The 23,974-nt window shown below is 41.1% G+C and overlaps 1 protein-coding gene across 10 annotated transcripts in view; it reads right to left on the bottom strand.

Moving 5' to 3' along the window:
* Positions 1-17,508, bottom strand: part of LOC120719586 (cell surface glycoprotein MUC18-like) — a 47,330-nt gene extending 29,822 nt beyond the window's left edge. For 2 of the 10 annotated variants that reach the window (XM_040008888.1, XM_040008887.1), the window contains exon 1: positions 17,171-17,499. In XM_040008888.1, the coding sequence (XP_039864822.1) occupies positions 17,171-17,234 (64 nt within the window). In that variant the 5' untranslated portion in view covers positions 17,235-17,499. Of the gene's footprint in view, positions 1-17,170 lie in introns of all 10 variants that reach the window. The other 8 variants (XM_040008878.1, XM_040008879.1, XM_040008880.1 and 5 more) reach the window with 8 other exon arrangements.
* Positions 17,509-23,974: the final 6,466 nt, after the last annotated feature.

Raw genomic sequence — 23,974 nt, forward strand, 5'->3', positions numbered from 1 at the left:
GCTGGCATATTATGGCTAAAGATAGATCCCTGATACACAAACTTCAAGCTTGCAATCCACTGACTCTGAGGTGGACAGAAATAACGATTCATTTTGTTTTTACATCCTTTTGTAACCTTTGTGTGCAGATGTCGTCTTTTTAAGTGTTCATTAAAACAGATAAAACGACATTCTTAAAGTGCGAGTATCACAAAGACTAATTCTTTAGCAGCTGCCATTCCTAGAGCCTGAAAACTGACAGGAGTGTATTTTTCTCACTGCACTTAACGCTTAATTCATACTTCTGTGGTCCACACGTGCAATGTAGTCTCCATAAGTGGGGAGTGTCGTTGCCACCCCTCGTTTCTATATATATTTCAACAAAGTTTAAAACAGGTTTAGAGTTTTACTGAAAGTAGTAAAACTTTTATCTTTTAACTTTTAAGGATCCCCAGAAAACCTGGAGAAGGGTTGCTCAAGGCTACTTTAAAAATGGCTCTTTGGAAGCTAAAATATAAAGAAATGAGGGGTGGCTCAAGACTTTTCCACATTACTGTATTTCACATGAACATCAAGTAAAGCATTTAATAATAAAAGCATCCCTGTGTTTGATTTTTGTCATTTGTAACATGCTGCAAGAGCTAAAAGTCTCATGGACTGGGAAACCTTCATGTGCTCTGTTACTGCATCTTCAGTAATTCATCGATCTGCGGTATCCAGACATTTCACTGGGTGGTACATCGTAACAGAGGTAAAGATATCATTACGAGCCTTTAAAGGGCTGCATTGGATTTTTGGTTAATGCCGTTATTCACACTAACGTCATCTCAGGATCTCACAAAAACAACGCCAGCGTTGATGCTCACACATCTCTTGCTCACATGCTTCGGTCGCCAAAAGCTTTGCCTACTTATCACAGGACAAATAAAAAAAAGTCGGTTTTAAATGCCCCACATGCTGCGGTGTTTGTGCTGCAAAGCCATGCGGCGAAAACAATGATCTCTTTTGAGAGCATCAGCTGTTTCTACTTCGAACGCAGACTGAAATGAAATGAATGAATCATATCAGCCACTTTCAGTGTCTTGAATGTGCAGCGTGACCCAGATACAGGCAAATATTTCAGTTTCATCTGAAAAGAAGGAACTTTGTTTGGAAAAATAAATTAGCTAGAACATTAAAACTAATGAGGTTTTAAAACATACCCTAATAGAAGAGGGGGAAACACAAACAGTGGAACCGTTAACCAGCAGTTATCTGCCGTAACTAAACACTGTGAAGCCGCAGCAAACACACCAGTCTGCTCTGAGGAGTCAGCGGCACGGCGTCAGGGCTGAGGGCTCGTAGGTTGCATTAGGTTAAAAGGATCCTAATGTGCATTAGATCAGCACAAAAACAACATCCATTATTAAGCAGGGTGTTGAACTAACAGAGAGCAGGCCGAGATCCCCAACAAGCCTCCGGTCTCCACTTGTGCCAGCGCAGCTCCCGACACATTCGGGTCCAAGGATCAACACGCGTGTGAGCAGCTTCTACATGCTATCATGTTGGTGCTGTAAACAACACAACAAAGCATGGAAAATGAGATGATTTAAGTGTTATTGCAGACTGACACCAGGTGCACAGTGGTACACAGAAAGTAAAGGCTAATTTAACCCATGCAAATGAAATCACAAACCACAAACCAACATGTTATATGTCAGGGCGCGCTCGGTTAGTTCTTATTGTTCCACACAGCATTTCTGGCTTTGGTTGTGGTCTCTGAATGTGAGACATCTTGGAGAGTGTTTTTATTCCTCCGTGCAGATTGTCCCAGAGATTTGAGCTCTTCAAACCTTAAGTTTAAGCTGCTCTTATTCTCTTTCATCCACCAGATATTCACCAAATAAATTCCAAGTTGAAGGCCACACTAGTCTGTCCACCACAGGCCAATCATCCTGTCTCACCTGTCTCACGCTCCACACACACACTCCTTTGGTAACAGCACCCAATGAGAGCTACATGAGAAAAAAAATCAAGATTTAAAAAAGAATTGTAGTTTTTCCCTTTTCAATAGCCCAACATATGACCCACACACCGACAACACTTAGCACAGAGACACAGAGAGACTGTGTGTGTTTGACCTCAGAGCTGCAACAAGAGACGGCGGAGCACTAAATCAGCTTCGGGGTGGAAGAGAGACAGTTTCCCCAGCAGTGCATCAGCCTTTGACGGAGACGATTCCACATTCCTCTGCAGCCACTGCTACTACTCCCTCACCTTTATTCTCACCAATTACATAACAATTCCTCCAATATATGATTGAAATTGATGCTGTTTGAAGCCTCCATCTCTGCTGTGGTTTCAAACTGAACTTTAGATCTCAAATTTAAAACACATGCACACTTTTTTCCACCCCTCTCTCCTGGGTGCCATGAACTGCTTTCAAGAACACGTTAGACTGTGCATTATGCCAGATTACATCAGTCGCACAGAGTTTTCCAACAGCTTTGCAGGTGTGCCCGCAGTGGAGTCTGCAAACCACCCTTCACTCTTGAACAATGGAAAATCAAAGGCCGTCCTCATAGACTCACCTTGTTTCCATCTCAAACTCCTCTGACAGCATTTCTGCAGGTACCGGTTTTACTATTCTCCTGCTTTAATGTCTCATTGATGTTTTTCAGGGTCACATATTCGCAGCCTGATAGCCTGCAGCTGTGTGGATACTCTTAGTAAAAGTTCTTTTCTTTGATAAGATTTTTGAGATATAAATGTGGTACTATACTCTGTAAAGAGAGAATTCTTGAGTTTTTTATTTCGTGGTAGTTATTGAGATCGTGTCTCAAAAATGTCCCTTAAACCTTTAGTGTCTCTCTTGTTCAGCACAGGTCTGGAAGTCTGCCTTCCACAAGGAGTGTAAGCCACAGAAGGTCAGCGCTGCAAAGGCTGGCTGTTTGCAGAGTGCTGTATCAACGCAAATTAACCAAAATTTGACTGGAAGGGAAATTTTTAGCAGAACATAGTGCACAAACACCTACGGGAATTTTTGCAGATTTTTAATTAAAGTCCATTGGAGAACTTTAAAAGAAACGACAAATAAAATTTGCATTTCATTAGGAAATTAAGGTCCTAGAGTCTGGAGGAAGAGTATAGAAGTGCAGAATCGAAGGTGTTTCTGCAGTCAGTGAGGATTTGCCATGTCCTCCTGATGGTGTTGGTGGCTGGTGGGTCCGTAGTGCTCTATCAAGTCCAAAATCATGTTTCCATCTGTGGACGAACCAATTTTCTTTTCCAGCAGCACTTAGCACCTGCCCACATTGGCAATGTGGGCAGGTTTGCTGATCTCGTTATTAGCGTGTTTGATTGGCTAAACAGCCCACCTGACCTATCAAGACAAAGATGAGAAACACCCATCTCAAAAATTAGAGGCAGGCCAAAGGAAGCCAATGATGCAGTGATTTGTCATAAAGAAGCCACAACAAAGTATGGACTGTGTGAGTGAACACACTTGGACATCTCTGTACTGTAAATCCTTTTTGAGTGACCTTAGGAAATATTCCAATAATTGGAGATTCTGGATTTCTGGTCTGCATTAAGTATAAATGATAATCGTTCAAATTAAAGTAACGAAAATAGTATTAGTATTTCTCTTTACACATGTACACAAAAACTCTTTATGACCCATAAAGAGACATTTAATAGCAAAGACTCCTCTGCACCAAACATCGTTCCCACCATCACATTAAACTGGCATTCACCCATGTGATTATTCATGCTTGTGCTTGAATTAGTGACTGTGCAGTTTCTCGAACTCTGCAGAGAGCCATGCTGTATTTTTATATAAAGTACAGCTCATATAATTTGGCTCATAAAGTCTCACCATAATTTTTAGCCCGAGGCCAAAGCATCAGCTCAACTCATCCTCCTCTAAGAAAGCAGATCCAGGGACAAGAGCATGCATACGTTCAACCTACATGCATGCAATCTGATTTTTGTCCAGCTGTTTCCAGGATGTAGCCCAGACATATTCTCGGGTTTTGGGTTACCCACAGCAGAAACGGGGGGTGCATACACAAATGCAAGAATCTCAAAGTAGAGAAGAGATTGTGCACTCATTACAACAGGATGATTCATGGTTGTCACATTAGTAGAAAGGTTTTTGCGGCGTACCATGATATAAAAATCATTTCCTTACAAAATGAGCAAAGTGTGAGTTTTGCAATGTCACCAGCGTTATGAAGAAATTCTGGAGAGAAATTCTTTCACAATATGGTCACCGGATCACACATCCCACATTCTCTCTGACATTGTGAAAGTGTTCGTTTCAACATTTAGGTGACGTTTCCGCAATGCTCGAGAATGTTAATCATTACTTAAGGCCCGAAGATCGCTTAAAACCATCAGTTTGCCATCAGAGTCGGTGTGACTGACAAACAGGAACAGCTGGGCCGCCTGGGGACCACCAACAACCTTTGAGAGTAGGAAAAAGAAATTACTGAAACCTATCTTCACACCTTAAAAAAATCATTCAAACATACCAGAATTTTAGTCTGGAAGTAATAAGCTGTCAGTAGAAATTGATCTATTTAAATAGTCTTAAATAGTCTCAAAAAAGTTTTTGACATTAGTAATTTCACAACCCAGATCTTTAGATTGTCACAAAAAGTCTGAATTTACAAAAGTAAGAGAGGTTTTGCAGGATTGGTCAATACTGAGAGCTCACATGTGCAATTTGTACAAGCTGGCCACTTTATTCAGAACTGCAGGTGATTCAGCAAAGGTGCTGAAAACATTTTGGTCCGTGATGACATGATAGCGTCACACAGCTGCTGCAGATTTGTTGGCTGTGAATCTCCCGTTTCACCACATCCCAGAGGTCTGTTTGACTACAGTGAATTCACTCTCATGTTCAAGAAACTGGTTTGAGATGATCTGAACTTTGCGACATGGTGTGTTATCCTGCTGGAAGCATCTTATCAGCTCGAAGCGATCTGACCTCTGACATCAGCAGGGCATTTTCACCCAGAGAAGTGCCTCTCACTGGATATTTCCCTTTTTCAGACCATTCTCTGTAAACCCTAGAGATGGTTGAGTGGGAAAATCCCACACAACCATTACCAGATCAGACGTACTCAGACCAGCCCGTCTGGCACCAACCATGACACATCTAAATTAGCCAAAATCACTTACAGTGGGGCAAAAAAGTATTTAGTCAGCCACCGATTGTGCAAGTTCCCCCACTTAAAATGATGACAGAGGTCAGTAATTTGCACCAGAGGTACACTTCAACTGTGAGAGACAGAATGTGAAAAAAAAATCCATGAATTCACATGGTAGGATTTGTAAAGAATTTATTCGTAAATCAGGGTGGAAAATAAGTATTTGGTCACCTCAAACAAGGAAAATCTCTGGCTCTCACAGACCTGTAACGTCTTCTGTAAGAAGCTTTTCTGTCCCCCACTCGTTACCTGTATGAATGGCACCTGTTTGAACTCATCATCTGTATAAAAGACACCTGTCCACAGCCTCAAACAGTCAAACTCCAAACTCCGCCATGGCCAAGACCAAAGAGCTTTCGAAGGACACCAGGAAAAGTATTGTAGACCTGCACCAGACTGGGAAGAGTGAATCTACAATAGGCAAGCAGCTTGGTGTGAAAAAATCAACTGTGGGAGCAATCATCAGAAAATGGAAGACATACAAGACCACTGATAATCTCCCTCGATCTGGGGCTCCACGCAAGATCTCATCCCGTGGGGTCAAAATGATCATGAGAACGGTGAGCAAAGATCCCAGAACCACACGGGGGGACCTGGTGAATGACCTGCAGAGAGCTGGGACCAAAGTAACAAAGGTCACCATCAGTAACACACTACAACGGCAGGGAATCAAATCCCGCAGTGCCAGACGTGTTCCGCTGCTGAAGCCAGTGCATGTCCAGGCCCGTCTGAAGTTTGCCAGAGAGCACATGGATGATACAGCAGAGGATTGGGAGAATGTCATGTGGTCAGATGAAACCAAAGTAGAACTCTTTGGTATAAACTCAACTCGTCGTGTTTGGAGGAAGAAGAATACTGAGTTGCATCCCAAGAACACCATACCTACTGTGAAGCATGGGGGTGGAAACATCATGCTATGGGGCTGTTTTTCTGCCAAGGGGACAGGACGACTGATCCGTGTTAAGGACAGAATGAATGGGGCCATGTATCGTGAGATTTTGAGCCAAAACCTCCTTCCATCAGTGAGAACTTTGAAGATGAAACGAGGCTGGGTCTTCCAACATGACAATGATCCAAAACACACCGCCCGGGCAACAAAGGAGTGGCTCCGTAAGAAGCATTTGAAAGTCCTGGAGTGGCCTAGCCAGTCTCCAGACCTCAACCCCATAGAAAATCTGTGGCGGGAGTTGAAAGTCCGTGTTGCTCGGCGACAGCCCCAAAACATCACTGCTCTCGAGAAGATCTGCATGGAGGAATGGGCCAAAATACCAGCTACTGTGTGTGCAAACCTGGTAAAGACCTATAGTAAACGTTTGACCTCTGTTATTGCCAACAAAGGTTATGTTACAAAGTATTGAGTTGTATTTTTGTTATTGACCAAATACTTATTTTCCACCCTGATTTACGAATAAATTCTTTACAAATCCTACCATGTGGATTCATGGATTTTTTTTTCACATTCTGTCTCTCACAGTTGAAGTGTACCTCTGGTGCAAATTACTGACCTCTGTCATCATTTTAGGTGGGGGAACTTGCACAATCGGTGGCTGACTAAATACTTTTTTGCCCCACTGTAAATCACTTTTCTTCCCCATTCTCATGCTCGCTTTGAACTTCAGCAGATTGTCTCTACAATGTCAATATCCCCAAATGCACTCAGTTGCTGCCACGTGATCGGCTGATTAGATGTTTGTGTTAAAAAACAGCTGAGCTACTCTACCTGAGAAAGAGTGTATATAGAAAAAGCACAGTGAAAAATATAAATGGATATATGTTTATGTGCCCTGGTGTTTTTGGGGGGGTATTTAGGACATGTCAAATTAAAACAGGGTTCTCTGAATGTATTTCTATAACAAATAAATTCATTGGCAAAATGCTCCTAATGTGTTTACTGATAATGCTGCTTCCATGATTCTGACGTACAGATGAAGAGTGATAGAACAACTAATACAACAATTAAGACCTTTTCTCTTCTCCACGTCTATTCTCAGACAAACAGCTGATACTTCCAGTTAACATCCAGAGGCTATAAAAACCGATGCAAACCACAATTATTATTGGATGCATTTGTGCATCAAAGTCAGCCAAAGAGACATACCAACAATCCACATGGCATACTCGCGGGGAAGGAAAGCACAGTGTTTCCAGGATTAACTGTTGACTTTGAATGTACTGTTTGCACTGCTGGTTGAGACAGTCTAAATAAGAAGTTGAACAGTTTTCAATGAAATCTGAAAACAAATCCCAATTTAACTGCTGCACACTGGTTTCTTGCCCCACCTTTCAATAACTACAGAAGCTTCAGTGATCTAAAAGCGTTGATGTTTTTGGCTAAGAGATTTCACGACAAAAAGATTTGTCACTAAAAATCCCCACACAACATTTTGAGTTTATCTCAAGCTTTGATTTGCTATGAAATAATTCCACAGAGCAGAGACACGATTGTAATCTCAGACACAATCGTGTCTGAGATTACAATCGTGTCTCTGCTCTGTGGAACAAGGATAAAAAAAAACAAGAAACAAGAAAAACCCCACTCTGCCATTTCATAATTATGTAAAGAGTTCGAAGCTTCAAAAACAGAAAGAAAGAGGAACAGTAGTTAATAAATGACTTATTAACGTATAGTTGGCATGCTATATAAAAGTACCTCAATATAAACTGCTCTCTAGTGCTCAAACTGGAGTCAAAGTGTAACAGGTCAGATTAATTCCCAACAGAGTTGAATGCGAATTAAAAAACAAAAAAAACTGAAGCTCAAAGATGTAAGACGACCCTTCATCCCGAGGCTTTTCAAGTGCTGCCACCCAATCCCTCGTACTGCAATAAAAAAGGTCAGAGGTCACTTAAAGAAATGAAAGAGATCAATCATATCAGAGGAGTTTACAGTTCCCACGCTTTCCAAGAGTCACACAAACTTACAAAGTTTTTATGTTTAGGCTACAAATATGGGTTTCATGAAAAGCGTGTTCTGTTTTGTCTTGGTTTCTGGCTGTCTCACAGCTCAAACACCTTCCAGCGCTGACTTATTCATACCGTTTTCACATGAAGTCACAAAAATATGAGCAATTCTACCAAAGCCTAAAATGATTTTTTCCAGAAAAACATTTGTTTTATTACAAATGTATTAATCTGTTGTGACTGCTGCAAGCATGTGTGAATAAAACAGTCCTATTTTACAAAGTAAGATATCGTTTCTGTGAAAAAAAGAAAAGAATGCAGTTTATGAAGGAAACGCAGCTTCTTGTTTATTTCCTGTGGTAAATGAGTGTTACGTGTCACAGCTTACCAAGTTAAATGATCCACATTTTTTCCACCCACTTTTTGCCCACATGTCATATTTTTGCACGTATCATATACCGAATACATCAGTTAACCATCTTTTATGCATGTTGAAAGAATTGGAAACTACCGGGTTACTTTTTAATACCAATAGGGTCAGCAGAGGTATCAGCACAAACCTTTTAAGGACAAACAGCTAATCTTTTCTCACCGCTTAATGAAAAGTGGTTTGCTCACTTCAGGATGTCTTCAGTCTGCCCCAGGGACAGTTTTATGTTTATAACACTAAAGTAATTAATGCCTGAGCTAGATAGAGGTAGTGAACAAGAACTGCAAAGCTTAAAAACAGCATGGGTGTGAGTTTAGACAGCCAGGCTGCACAGTGACTCAGTGTTACCCGTGTGAAATAGTAACCCTGCTTTAACAAAAATAAGACACGATGACAACAGGTCATTAAGTGGTAGCAGTGAGCTAACCTGAGAGGGCACGCAGGCTCTGTGTATGTGTGTTTATATGTGTCTCCAAGTCAGGAGTGTGTTGTCAGGACCAGGTGTGTGCAGCTGTCCGTCTGAGCTGGACTTCAAAGCCCATAAGAGCAGCAGTAGGTGGTTATAGTTGGAGGAGAGCTGACTCCTCAAACGCTGTTCTAGCTGAGGTGATCTTTAAACTGCCTGATATGAATGGATTTGCCCCGCAGCCAAATATAGAGCCATACATCAGGGTACATCATCGCTGTCCCATGAAATGCTTCATTGCACATCTGCAGATGAGGCCGATGCTGAGTTATGAGGCCTTCTGCGTGGCATAGCTGAAGGTGTGTTTCTTATAAACCCCACATGTGATAAAAATAAAACATAAAAAGTTGCAAGAATCTTTGAAAATGTGCACGTTTGAGCTTTCTAACATTAATCCACCAGTAGAAGTTGTGAAATCACTTTAATTACAGACTTATTTTCCAAAAGGGAAAAAAAAAGCATTCTTGTTTGAGGGAAAATGTTGACAGAAAGTTGTATTGTATCCTGTTCTGATACGCCGAGCCTGAACAAAGCCGAATATCTGCTTCCTTTCCTTCGCTTCTCACAGTAAACACAAGTTAAACCGCTTGCTCTGGAAACAAAAACTGTTGATATTAAGATATCATTCAACAAGGCTGGATTGTAGAACGTTTCTTTGCTGGAGCTACATTATACAAACAATCATTTGCTGCTACTCAGGAGCACACACAAAATGGTCCCGATGACAACAGCACAAAGTCCTGGGAGCTTTCTCCACCAGTAACAGGCCCCCACCCTCACCATCGCTGGTTTGCTATATTGACCCAGGTAATGGTGATAATGGATGTTATTCCCATCAATAGGAAGATCAAACAGTAAAAGGAAACCTTTTGCTTCAACAATTCAGGTTCCCAAGTGCACAGCTTCAACCCATTACATTGCTCAGCGGGGAAATACTGCACCGGATCAACACAGGATCCGTAAAAACACTTGAAAACAAAACATTTCTGACTCTTACACCAAGCACTACATGTTACTACTAACACCGCCTGAAAGCCAAAGTATTAAAAGTTTGCTCAAGTGCAACAGCTGTGGCCACAAATGGAAACTGCTGTCTGAGTTACTCTACAAGGTAGCACAAGATTTCTATATATTTTTACTTCTGCGTTTCAAACAAAAGTAAAAAAAAAAACAGGAACCAAAAAACCCACCGTCGTGGTAAAATGCAGTGAAGCATTAAGAAAAAGTCCTAAAGGTGTGAGATAGACAGTCATGTTTATCAGCTACTGCTTACACCCCAACAAATATCACAGAAGAATCAAAGGTGGATGCATTTTGTTTCTTGAACTTTGCATAAAAATAACTCAAGGGTTCAGCTAAAGAACAGTACAGGGAGTGCAGAATTATTAGGCAAATGAGTATTTTGTCCACATCATCCTCTTCATGCATGTTGTCTTACTCCAAGCTGTATAGGCTCGAAACCCTACTACCAATTAAGCATATTAGGTGATGTGCATCTCTGTAATGAGAAGGGGTGTGGTCTAATGACATCAACACCCTATATCAGGTGTGCATAATTATTAGGCAACGTCCTTTCCTTTGGCAAAATGGGTTAAAAGAAGGACTTGACAGGCTCAGAAAAGTCAAAAATAGTGAGATATCTTGCAGAGGGATGCAGCAGTCTCAAAATTGCAAAGCTTCTGAAGCGTGATCATCGAACAATCAAGCGTTTCATTCAAAATAGTCAACAGGGTCGCAAGAAGCGTGTGGAAAAACCAAGGCGCAAAATAACTGCCCATGAACTGAGAAAAGTCAAGCGTGCAGCTGCCAAGATGCCACTTGCCACCAGTTTGGCCATATTTCAGAGCTGCAACATCACTGGAGTGCCCAAAAGCACAAGGTGTGCAATACTCAGAGACATGGCCAAGGTAAGAAAGGCTGAAAGATGACCACCACTGAACAAGACACACAAGCTGAAACGTCAAGACTGGGCCAAGAAATATCTCAAGACTGGTTTTTCTAAGGTTTTATGGACTGATGAAATGAGAGTGAGTCTTGATGGGCCAGATGGATGGGCCCGTGGCTGGATTGGTAAAGGGCAGAGAGCTCCAGTCCGACTCAGACGCCAGCAAGGTGGAGGTGGAGTACTGGTTTGGGCTGGTATCATCAAAGATGAGCTTGTGGGGCCTTTTCGGGTTGAGGATGGAGTCAAGCTCAACTCCCAGTCCTACTGCCAGTTTCTGGAAGACACCTTCTTCAAGCAGTGGTACAGGAAGAAGTCTGCATCCTTCAAGAAAAACATGATTTTCATGCAGGACAATGCTCCATCACACGCGTCCAAGTACTCCACAGCGTGGCTGGCAAGAAAGGGTATAAAAGAAGAAAAACTAATGACATGGCCACCTTGTTCACCTGATCTGAACCCCATTGAGAACCTGTGGTCCATCATCAAATGTGAGATTTACAAGGAGGGAAAACAGTACACCTCTCTGAACAGTGTCTGGGAGGCTGTGGTTGCTGCTGCACGCAATGTTGATGGTGAACAGATCAAAACACTGACAGAATCCATGGATGGCAGGCTTTTGAGTGTCCTTGCAAAGAAAGGTGGCTATATTGGTCGCTGATTTGTTTTTGTTTTGTTTTTGAATGTCAGAAATGTATATTTGTGAATGTGGAGATGTTATATTGGTTTCACTGGTAAAAATAAATAATTGAAATGGGTATATATTTGTTTTTTGTTAAGCTGCCTAATAATTATGCACAGTAATAGTCACCTGCACACACAGATATCCCCCTAAAATAGCTAAAACTAAAAACAAACTAAAAACTACTTCCAAAAACATTCAGCTTTGATATTAATGAGTTTTTTGGGTTCATTGAGAACATGGTTGTTGTTCAATAATAAAATTATTCCTCAAAAATACAACTTGCATAATAATTCTGCACTCCCTGTAAAGATGAATACACACCATGATTCAACAACATTAGGTTTATCGGACTCTAACATTGTTGTGGTGGAATTTTTAATCATTCTTCTTTAGTTCATTGAGCTTTTGGGGGCTTTCTTTTATGCACAGCTCCCATCACAGCATTTGGCCATCGCAGCACATTCAGTCTTTTCCTTTTCAGCCAGAATGTTGTAGATCTTTGTTCTGTTGCATGAACCAATGTCAGCCAAACTTTGGACTCTGACGGACAGATGGCCTTACATTTGACTCTAGAAGACTGTAGTATACAGAGGGATTTATAATCCACTCAATGACTGTAAGGTTGCCAGGTCCTTTGGCTGCTAAACAATTCCAAACCATCACCCCTCCACCACTGTGCTTGACAGTTGGTATGAGTTGTTTGAGCTGATATGCCGTGTCTAGTATTTACAAAACATGGCGCTGTGCATCATGATCAAACTTTGGCCTTGTGTGTCCAAACGGCATTGTTCCAGAAGTCTTGTGATTCGTTCAGATGCAACTTTTCAGCCATCCTGCCATCTTCTTATTAGAGAGAAGAGACTGTCTTCTAGCAACTCTTCCAAACAAGCCATACTTGTTCAGCCTTTTTCTAACTGTACTGTCATGAACTTCATTTGATCATTTGGCATGCTAACTGAGGCCTTTAGAGTCTAAAATGTAGCTCTTGGGGGTTTGTTGCAATTTCTCTGAGCATTGCATGTTCTGGTCTTTGAGGGAATTCAATTTTATTTTATTTATATAGCACCAAATGACAGTTGTCTCAAGGCGCATTATATTATAAGGTAAAGACCCTTAAAATGATACAAACAAAACCTAGAAAACCCCAACAATGACATGACCCCCTATGAGGGAGCACTTTGGCGACAGTAGGAAGGAAAAACTTCCGTTTAACAGGAAGTAATCCTCAGCAGAATATTCCAGTGGATATTATATATAATGTCTTACTATAAAATCTCCCTGTGCATTAATACTCTGAAAACTAATATTCATTTTAAAGTTACTGTTTGCATGATTTCTTTTTCAGGATCTAGATTGTTTTTCACTCTTGCTAACAGCCATAAGCTCAGCAGGATTAATGTTGTTTAATGTTGTTTAATATTGCACTCTCACCGCCCATATCAAGCACCAGCGGTGCACGGCACCTTTGCTCTGGGGTGTCCTGATAAGTCTGTTGCATAGGAACAGTGCAGCTCAACACTCGAAATAAGACAGCATGTGCTTATGACAAACTTTCTCCAGGCAACAACCCTGATTTTAGGCCATAGTGATTCTTCCATCAGTCGTAATATATATGCCAAAATAAATTTCAAGATTATATGCGACACTGGTGTGCTTGAAATTATTGGGTGTTATATATTGCCAATATAGTATGTCAGAACTAAATTACTGTAAATTACTAATAATGGCTGAGGAAATTCAGACATTAAACACGAGTCATTCAATGCTCAGTGGGAGCAAGGAACAGAAAACTATCCAGGTCCTCCGAACTGCACCATATGTCACAATACAATGCCTGTCCCTCTGCACAAACTGGCCATATGCACAGAAATGAAGCAATCACGGTCCTCGCAGAGAAGGCTGAATTTACAGACTTCCATTTCCAATGTGCTCCACTCTGCTGATGCTCTGCCAGATTACTGGGCCTCAATTTTCTATGCTGCGGTCAAGTCACAACAAGGGCGTTTATTGTACATGACCGGCTCTCTTCTACTGAAAAGCAGAAGTTGTTTTGAGCGCATGAAACTGAGGCACAGCGTCTCAGCTGCAGCAGAAAAGGATGACCTTTAAATGAGAGAGGTCTTCCTGCTGCATGAACTGGCTTGATTAGGTGATGTCACAGGAAACGAACTCTCTCCTTATCAAGAGTCAAAGATAAAATCCAGCAACAACTGCAACTTTTCTCTGATGTCATTGGATGGAGTTTTAGGACAGGCACTCATTCATCTCCATAAGCACATTCATTCAAACAAGACATTACTGTGTACTCAGCAACTCAAATGCACCAGATTATAACCTCTAAAGTAGGTCCTCTATGATTCAAGTTTAGTTTAGACTTCTTTGTTGAATCTGTGTAGACTATTTAAATCTGTTGCCAGACTGATAACTTCACACAACATTTCTAAGGCGGTGCAAAGCAAGCTATGGCATAGATTTCAGAGCGTTTCCAGTTACTTCCAAAAGGTGTAGATTTAACACTGAAACACAGATCGACTCTCACGACTGCGTCCTCGTGTAAAACAGGGATTTTCCACTTTCTTTCTTTAAAAAAACAAATCAATAAAAAAAATCTCTGTTTTGAAAAAGATTCACATGAAAAAGTGATATCAAGCTTGATTAAGAGCATGTTAGTGCAACCGGTGGCAATATAACCCTAATCATTCAAAAATGTCAGCCAATCAGAACCCTAGAAATATCACAGTCTGACATTAAAAAAGAAGATAAAGGCGCACATCTTTTAAGTTGCAAGATTAGGTCCACATGCAGAAACTGAGTTTCTGAAAATCTTTACCCTGGAAGGAGTTTTTTCAAAAGCTCAGTTTTCAGTTCCCTGAAATTCAGTTTACACATTCAGTTTTTGAAGACCATAACAGACGTTTTAAAAATATTTACACTTAATATTTCATCACTGTTCAACAGAAAATATGAATATGAGAATAACTTAATTAGAAAATTGTTTACATATTGCAGTGATATTTGTACCTCTAGAGGCTAAAAGACAAGCAGATAAACAGAAGATAAAACAGAAAACAAAACTCACAGCTAGTTCTTGTTTACTACTTTCAAATCTGTCTTAAAAGCTTCCACAGTTTCTGAAAATCCCTCAGTTTCAAAATTCTGATGCAGCTCCGGCATGTGCGCAAGCAGTTGACTAGCGATTAGCCACATTAGCTGTGCAACATGCTAAAGTAAGCTATTTCATGTTGTTATTGTGAAATTACCATAAAAAAAGTCTTTATTTCCTTGGCTACTGGTAGTGTTAATTCTTATTTTTTGAAAGCTAGATTTACAACATTTCTACAGTATCTTCTTACAGTGAATCAGCTCTTTCTGACTTCATATGATCCAGTTCTTTACCATTATTTCAGTCAGTTAGCTAGTCAGTATTATTGTGTGTGTCAGTGTTAAATAACCAATTTGATCATATTATACACTATATGAACAAAAGTACTGGGTGACCTACACATTACACCTGCAGGAGCTGCTCGGCCATGGAAGTCGATGCCATGAAGCTCCCTGCACACACTTTTGTGCTGATGTTATGCTAGCATTCACAATTCTTACACACGACTCGCCCCAACATTCAGCGACCCTGCTTTGTAACTTTGCATAGTCTGCCACTTCATGGCTGAGTTGCTGTCGTTCCTAAACATTTCCACTTTGCATTAATATCACTTACAGTTGATTGTGGATTATCTAGAAGGGAAAGAATTTCACAAATGGACTTGACGGTGGCATCCTATTACAGCACAACAGTTGAATTCAGTGAGCTCCTAAGAACGACCCATTCTTGCAGAAACATTTGTAACAGCAGACTGCATAGTTAGGCTCTTGATTTTATAGACCTGTGATAATGGGAAAACACCTGAAATCAAAGATTAAGAGGTGTGGCCAAAAGCGTGCATCTCTCGTGCAGTACGTAAATAAGTAAATAAAATATGGCCTACACGGCTAGTTTATTAATGCTTGGGCAAAAAGATATCTATGATCTGCTTTTTTTTTCAATATTTTACGGTATTGTATAAAATAAATCCATGATTGTGATTAATAGTCAGGAATCAACAGTTATTTTTCACCATCCATGTTACTGTCAACAGATATCAGCACAATTTAATTGTATTGGAGCTGCCAGCACAGGCATGGCTCCTGGAGGTTTGTAAAGTCAGAGAGGTGCAAGTCCAGGAAACAGACTTTGTAAGGGCAGAGAGCTTGAAGCAATCACAAACAATGGGTGTGGAGTCAAACAGGAGGTCAGCACAATACAATGATGAGGTACAGAAAGGTCATTAGGTAAACGGCGTTCAAGGAAAGGTGAAAATGGGTAGACGAGAGAGCAACCTATTCCTAAAGGAGGGAAGTGAGAGGCTTGCAGAGAGGAAGGGTTCAGGGGAAAACACACTTAGAGCTTTCTTGTACAAACAAACAAGTAAAAAACACAGGAATATCAGAAAGGTCTCTAAAACCTAAACCGTACTGTGGAAAGCCCAGATAGCTGCCCTTTCTCACTTCCAGAGACACCACATACAAATGTACACTCTCATGCTCTCTAAAAATAGCATTCATCAGCACCTCCCTGTGGGTCTCACAACTTTTTACAGTTCTCTCACACAACTGATCCAAAATAAATCCGATTGACAATAAGTACGCAATCCCTTTGACATGCAAATGTCAAATTATAAACCAGTGTGGTGAGAGCTGTATCTCATGCTAGGGATATATTTGACTCCTTGTTTCTGTGTGAGAAACAGCCGAGCCATTCACCGCTGCCAGGGAGGCACTGGGCCACTCGATCACTGCTGGGAACAGACAAGAGCTGACAGAAAGCAGACAGAGAGCCACCTCACTGCAACTGCACCTCTAAAAATACATGAAGCAAGCAGCATTTCATACTAACCACAGCTTCATACATGATATAAATCATGATCTCTCATTATAAGAATAGATTTTTATTCACTGTATAGGTGTGACAAGAGTGTCGTGTTCATTCACAGCAAGAGCACAAAGTCAGTGTTTGTGCTCACCATTCACCCACATACATACATACATGTATACACATGAATTTAAACATATATTAACAGGAAAATCAGTTCACCTACATATTGCAGCATTAAAGCCGTGCAGCTGTGCTAAAATGCACTTTCTGTATGGACTTTCAAAAGATGAGGGATGTGAAACTTTTCAACCAGGTTACAACAACTCAAGTGTGTGAAGGACTTATTACTTTTAGCCAAATGTAATGTAAGCAAAAAGAAGGAGGCTGTGCAGCGTCACATCTCTGCAGCTGGAAGAAAAGGCGATATGAGGAGCCCTGCAAGAAAGTTTCTGCGCTGCAACTTTTTCAGCTTCCTAAAATCTCTTTGGAAGGTTTCTCTGATGGATTTCCACAGAACACAAACTGTAGTTTAACAGCTGGTGCTTTACTGACAAACATCTTAGTTGAATTCCTTTCTGTCTTACATGAAAAAAAAAAAACACATTTGCATGTACGACAAATATCCCATACAGCTGTGATAACTATGCCTTGGTTCCTCACCTCCAAAAGCATGAAAGAGGAGCAGCAGTCCCACGAGCAGAGGGGCAGTGTCCGGTAAAGCCATGACTATCGGTCGGTGCTGCAGATGTCCGCGCTGAGGTGTGTGTGCGTGTGTGCGTGTGTGTGAAAGGAGTCTGACAGGAACTGGTCCTCCTGGAAAACTGTACAGAGTGAAAGAGAGGAGTGGCGGCGCAGCGTGGAGAGGCAAATGATGCAGAAAGGGGCAGAGACACGCTGTAAAGAAAGTCCTTCCGCACAAGTCATCCGAGAGCTGCTCTGAAAGGCATTCACGTTTTATTATTTATTGTTTCATTTTCTTTAAATCACTCTGTCTCGGTCATTTCTTTACTCATTTAGTTTGATAAATACACTCGAGATCCGAACTCCAGCTCCAGTGAGCTGTTGGTTATTTTTTGCAGCGGGCAAATAGAAGGGAGGACCTTCAGAGAGTGGAGCAGCAGGCGGAGGAGGAGGGCGGAGGTCTGGAGTTAAATAGTGTGAAGTTATAATTTACAACTATTTTGTCTTTGCCAAGACTCAAATTTGATACATTTCCTCACCAAGCGTGTCATAACTTATGTTTTCTCAATAGGGGACCGTGACTGGTGGAGGATAATTTAGCGTGGAAATTGATGTGAGAAGGTGTGGCAGTTGTCCCGCCGTTTGAATTCAGGTCATGTGGTGCGTTTTTTGGCTTGGTGATCATTTCAGATTGACATCAGGGCTGTTTGCAGTGTTGTGCTGAGATAATAAAGAAGATACTGGTGGAGCTGAGTGTGGAGGCAGGAGCAGAGAGAAGGATGAGGATTTATCTCCATCTTATCTGCAAGTGGAGAAGCCGAAACTCTTAACACGTTATAAACACTGAGGATAAAGACCGAACTTCTGTGTGCCAGTGCCACACAAGCCCAGCAGTTCTCAGTGTTTAATTCAGAGTCTGAATAATACCGGAGGTGCCAGCACTATCAGCACACATACAGTATTCACAGGTGCTTTGGTGAATTGTTCACAAATCCTTTCTCTGTTTTCCAGAAACGTTTTCCAAATGAAAATGCCCCCCTTGGAATGAATATCTCCATTTTTAACCTGTGTAGTTATTATAAAATGGCAAAAGTAAACCACATCTTATGATGAAAAAGTTTCTCAGAAGTAATACATTATCTATGAAGCCAGATAACACACACCAATTAGTTAAACTGCAGGAATGTCTTAAAGACATAAAGACCTGGATGGCCGCTAACTTTCTGCTTCTTAATTTAGATAAAACTGAGGTTATTGTACTCGGCCCTGAAAAGCTTAGAAATATGGTATCTAACCAGATTCTTACTCTGGATGGCATTACCTTGGCCTTCAGTAACGCTGTGAGGAACCTTGGAGTCATTTTTGACCAGGATATGTCCTTCAATGCACATATTGAACAAATATGTAAGACTGCTTTTCTCCATTTGCGCAACATCTCTAAAGTTAGAAATATCCTGTCTCAGAGTGACGCTGAAAAACTAGTTCATGCATTTATTACTTCCAGGCTGGACTACTGTAATTCATTATTATCAGGATGTCCAAAAAACTCCCTGAAAAGCCTTCAGCTAATCCAAAATGCTGCAGCAAGAGTGCTGACAGGGACTAGAAAGAGAGAGCATATTTCTCCTGTTTCATTGGCTTCCTGTTAAATCCAGAATTGAATTCAAAATCCTGCTCCTCACATACAAGGTCTTAAATAATCAGGCCCCATCTTATCTTAATGACCTTGTAGTACCATATCACCCTATTAGAGCACTTCGCTCTCGCTCTGCAGGCCTACTTGTTGTTCCTAGAGTATTTAAAAGTAGAATGGGAGGCAGAGCCTTCAGTTTTCAGGCCCCTCTTCTGTGGAACCAGCTTCCAGTTTGGATTCGGGAGACAGACACTATCTCTACTTTCAAGAGTAGGCTTAAAACTTTCCTTTTTGCTAAAGCATATAGTTGGGGCTGGACCAGGTGACCCTGAATCCTCCCTTAGTTATGCTGCAATACACATAGGCTGCCGGGGAACTCCCATGATGCATTGCGTTTTTCCTTTTCAGTCCCCTTTTTTGTCACTCACTATGTATTAATAGACCTCTCTGCATTAAATCATACCTGTTATTAACCTCTGTCTCTCTTCCACAGCATGTCTTTATCCTGTTTTCCTTCTCTCACCCCAACCGGTGGCAGCAGATGGCCGCCCCTCCCTGAGCCTGGTTCTGCCGGAGGTTTCTTCCTGTTAAAAGGGAGTTTTTCCTTCCCACTGTTGCCAAAGTGCTTGCTCATAGGGAGTCATTTGATTGTTGGGTTTTTCTCTATATGTATTATTATAGGGTCTACCTTACAATATAAAGCGCCTTGAGGCGACTGCTGTTATGATTTGGTGCTGTATAAATAAAATTTAATTGAAAATTGAACTTGAATTAAAGATGAGCAGAGATTCATCAACATACATAAAACCCCAGAGTCTATAAATTGTTTAAAAAAACCACCCAAAAACAAAGGAATAATATTCTTCAACCTAAAATCAGCTACAGCGCATAATATCATTAAAAGATTGTGTGCCATTTACAAGACCAAAAATCAATTCTGGATGCCCGTGATCTTCAGGTTCTCAGATGGTACTGCATTAAAAACAGACAAGTTCGAAATAACCGCGCAGTCATTTCCAGACATTATTGTCTGTAAGCACAGTTCACCGTGGCATCCACAAATGCAGGTTAAATCTCCATCATGCAAACAAGAAACAGCGTGTGAACGTGCTCCTGAAACACGGCCATCCTCTCTGGGCCAAAGCTCATTTAGAATGGACTGAGAGAAAGTGGAAAGCTGTTCTGTGGTCAGAAGAATTGAAATTTGAAATTCCTTTTTGGAAGTCTTGGACGCCACATCCTCTGGACCAAAACTGAGAGGGGCAAACTGGCTCAGCACTCAGTTCAGCGGCCTGCACTTCTTATGGTATGTGGGTGCATCAGTGCCTCTGGAACTGGGAGCTTGGAAAGGCACCATCAGTGCTCAAGAGAGGAGTGGCGGCGCATAAAGTTCAACATATTCTTCTTTTTCTTCTTCTTCTTCTTCTTCTTTTTTCAGTCCAGACTTTTCACCAACTGAAAACATTTGGATCATTTGGGCAAGGAAGATGCAGGACTGCTGAGTAGCTGGAATCCTGTGTCAGACAAAAACGGGACAGTATTTCTCTCCCAAAAGTCCTGCAGCTGCTCTCCTCAGTTCCCAGATGTTTACAGGCTGTCGTTCAAATAAGAAATTGATATGTTTCCTATGTTCTAATGTGTTTATGAGATTTACAAATCATTGCTTTCTGTTTTTATTTACATTTGGCACGGTGCTCCCATGTTTTTAAAATTATATAAATGCTAGTGTTAGTGTTCATGCCATCTTCTTTTGTTCAGCCCCTGAAATTAAAGCTAAAGCTTTGCACTTTAGGCCCATATTCATCACACACCCGTAAGTTGAAATAGTTTTGGCACACAGCTAAAATAACAAAAATTGCACATGCTTCCAAAAATACACAGCACAGCTGTATGAGCTCCTCTTGTGCATCCTCAATCCTGAGCTTAATATGGACACAAGAATGAAGATGAATCAGAGTGATTCCCAAAAACACGTAAAAAGTGTCTGCCAGAAGACATCACGGCCGTGATGCTGATTATGTATCATGGAAACGATACGAGGTGAAATATTTGGACTGTATGCAGGCATTTCAGTGTCGTGGTTTTGGTATTTGGAGCATTCGCCAAACTGACCACAGTCAAAAAAAGGTTCTCAGAGTAACCGAGGGCAGCAGGGAACTAACAACTGGCAAGTTATCATGTGGCTTTGGCCTGATTAAAATGATACAAGATAGTTTAGGAATTTAGCCCAACCAGATTGTCCCAGACGTAAGCGTTGGACGGCTCATGTGTGTAAAAACTTTGACTTCTGAGTGGGTTTCGGGTCATTTTTGAGGCATTTCAGTGACTCTTGTTATGCTACAGCATCTGTTTTCAAAAAGTAGAGGAACATTTTTGTTCAGGCTTGAATAAATGTGGTTATTTAAGTAGTTGGAAGTCGAAAGTTTCCATTATTGTGGTTTTCAAATTACTTCACGTAGCTTAGCCATTTCAGGACTGCAGTGTCTGAATGTTTATTAGTCAACATCCAGTTTGTTTGTACAAATTCAGCTCTAATAATGCTGAAACAACAGTAGCTGATGTTTTTATTCCATCCATCCATTTTCCTTACCACATTTCAAATTTAAGAACTCAGGGGGGTTGAACTGGTTCCAAGTATACCCTGCACGTATCGCCAGTTACACCAGCCACTCACATCCACACTAAAGGCCCATACAGAAACATAAATTAACCTAACATCCTGGTCTTTGGACTGTGGGAGGTCTGGGGCGAAAACAAAAACAGCATGAAGTTGCTGTAACTGTTGTGATTTGGTCTCGGATCATGGCTGAACACATTCTGCAGTCCGCTCGATCCGTGCTGGAAAATTTCAAACATCTCAAATCTCCAGTTCGACGGGGACCTAATCTTTGAACGTCACATCATGAACTAAACACATGTCACGTTTTCTTTTATTATTTTGGAAATATTTTACAAATACGCTCTAGTTTAACGTTTAAAGACACTGCAACTTGTTTGTGCTTGCCTTCACAAAAACTCTTAAGCGACTGCAGACTGTAGAGATGTGAGCTGCCAGGCTTTTAGCTGGACTAACGAGGCGGGATCACATCACTCTCGTTTTGGCATTTGTACCCCGGGATTTTTTTAGAATCGATTTTAAGCTTTTATTGATTTCTTTTAATGGCTCTGCTCTCAGCTACATCTCTGACCTCTTAGCACCATATGCACCTTATGCACCAGTATGTGCCTCGAGGTCTTTTCTCTGTTACAGGTGCCTGGATGAAACTAATACAGAACAGACAGGACATGAGGCTGTTGGAAGAACCTGCTGGACTAAAGTCAGGCTTGCGGAGTCGGCCACTTCCAAGTCAGGTCTTAAAACCTACGTTCAGGTGAAGGATTTTCATGATGTTATACGAGTTTTTAATGGGGTTTGACCTGTCACTTTTACTACTAGTGCCTTATTACTTTGATATCACACAGTATTAAAATTACAAGGCTGTGCCAAGTTATGAACCCTAACAGAACAATGGACAATGTAAACAGACAGAAAACAAAGAACACAAAATATGTCCTTAAGTGTTTAAGGCCCCCCCCAAAATGATAGAAAACTAATTGTCTTCGCCCTCCAGAGCAGCCAAAATAAAAATATTGTTCCAGTTAATCCTGGTGTTTGATATGGAAGTGAACACCTGATTAACAGATCACTGTTTGTTTCAGCACTTGCCAAGACTGGCGTTTAATTTTAGTATTATTTGATCCCGTGTGAACTATCACGGTCCTTGCAGCTGGAGACCGATCAAAGGATGGTGCGACATGTCGTGCACACTGATCTCTGTAACCTTTGCTGCTGGAAAATACCACCGTGTCTTCCAGCTGTTACTTCTGCCAAGCAGATTCCCTCTGACTGCAGATCAGAGCCGCCTCGAAAAAGCTCCTGACACACTGCAGCACACTGAGAATCCTCCCATTCCCAGAAGGATGGTGCAGTCGCACCAAACCACATTATTGTTGTTTGATATGACCTGAAAAGAGGAAATGAAGCCATTGTCCAGCACAAAACTGACTTTAAGTGATTTATTGAATTCTGGTTGGACCGGAACATTTTGTCAAGGTTGTGTTCATGGCCTCACAAAATTGGGATTTGTTTTCCTGTGTTCTCGGCCATGTCTGCGATCTATTTCGAGCTGCTTTCGTGTTTTATTTGTTTTTATTTGGTGGCATCTAAATAAAGAGGTCGTGAGAGAGCTTAGGGTAACTTTGCCTCAATGAAAAAATTCTCAGATAAGGTTTTCGGGAACAATTGACCTCAGAAAAGTCCCTTCCACTGCAGTTTTTCACATTTTTGTGAAGACTGAGTTCTGCGTCTTTAACACTTTAAGGTAAAGCACATCACAGATTAAAGATTTTTACGTCACAGTTCAACATCTCTCGCTCTCCGTGTAAGATCCTAATGTTGTGTCAGCTTCGTCTTGTGTTGTGAGAAGCTCAGCACAACATCCTGTCAGACGTGTCTTATTGCCGCCACAGAGCAGGAAACAATTGCAATTGTTTGACCAACTATATATGCTTTATAGCATGTTTCTTAATATTTTTCCTGCAACATAAGGATTTTATCAGAGTGTCAAATCTGCTATTATCTACTCAAAGCGATTCTTAAAAAGTAATTACCAGCCAGGGTTCAGGGTTATACATTAATGTAAAGGAGGATGCAAACTGCAGTGTTGATGCTTTCATTTCCTTTAGAGTGAGGCACAATCCTTATGGTTTGCACTGATAACGGAGAACTAACTGTTCTCAAAGCAGCTATATTGTTTTTTCAGTCAAGGGCATTAAGACTGAATCTTCAAGGCTGCCAACATGGGTGTGCCACAAAGAGTGTGAGTACAGTATAAGAGATAAACATAGAAACATTGGGAAAACCCTTTTTTCCAACAACCTCTTAAAATTCCTCATGGACAAATTTCAAGAATGTCCCCTCTTCACCCTTTATTTAATACATCCTGGACAGGGCGTTTGGGAATATCAGGGGGCCACTGGGTTTGGGAATGAGGCAAACAGAAGGAGAAAAAAAAAAGCACACCCCTTCCCCCACACATTTCTCAGCACTGAAAAGCCCCGAAAGAGTTTATAAGGTCATTTTTCAGAGTTGCTGGCAGGGGAAAAACCTC

This window comes from Simochromis diagramma, unplaced genomic scaffold (genome assembly GCF_900408965.1).
Source record: "Simochromis diagramma unplaced genomic scaffold, fSimDia1.1 OVJJ01000344.1, whole genome shotgun sequence".
Taxonomy (NCBI): domain Eukaryota; kingdom Metazoa; phylum Chordata; class Actinopteri; order Cichliformes; family Cichlidae; genus Simochromis; species Simochromis diagramma.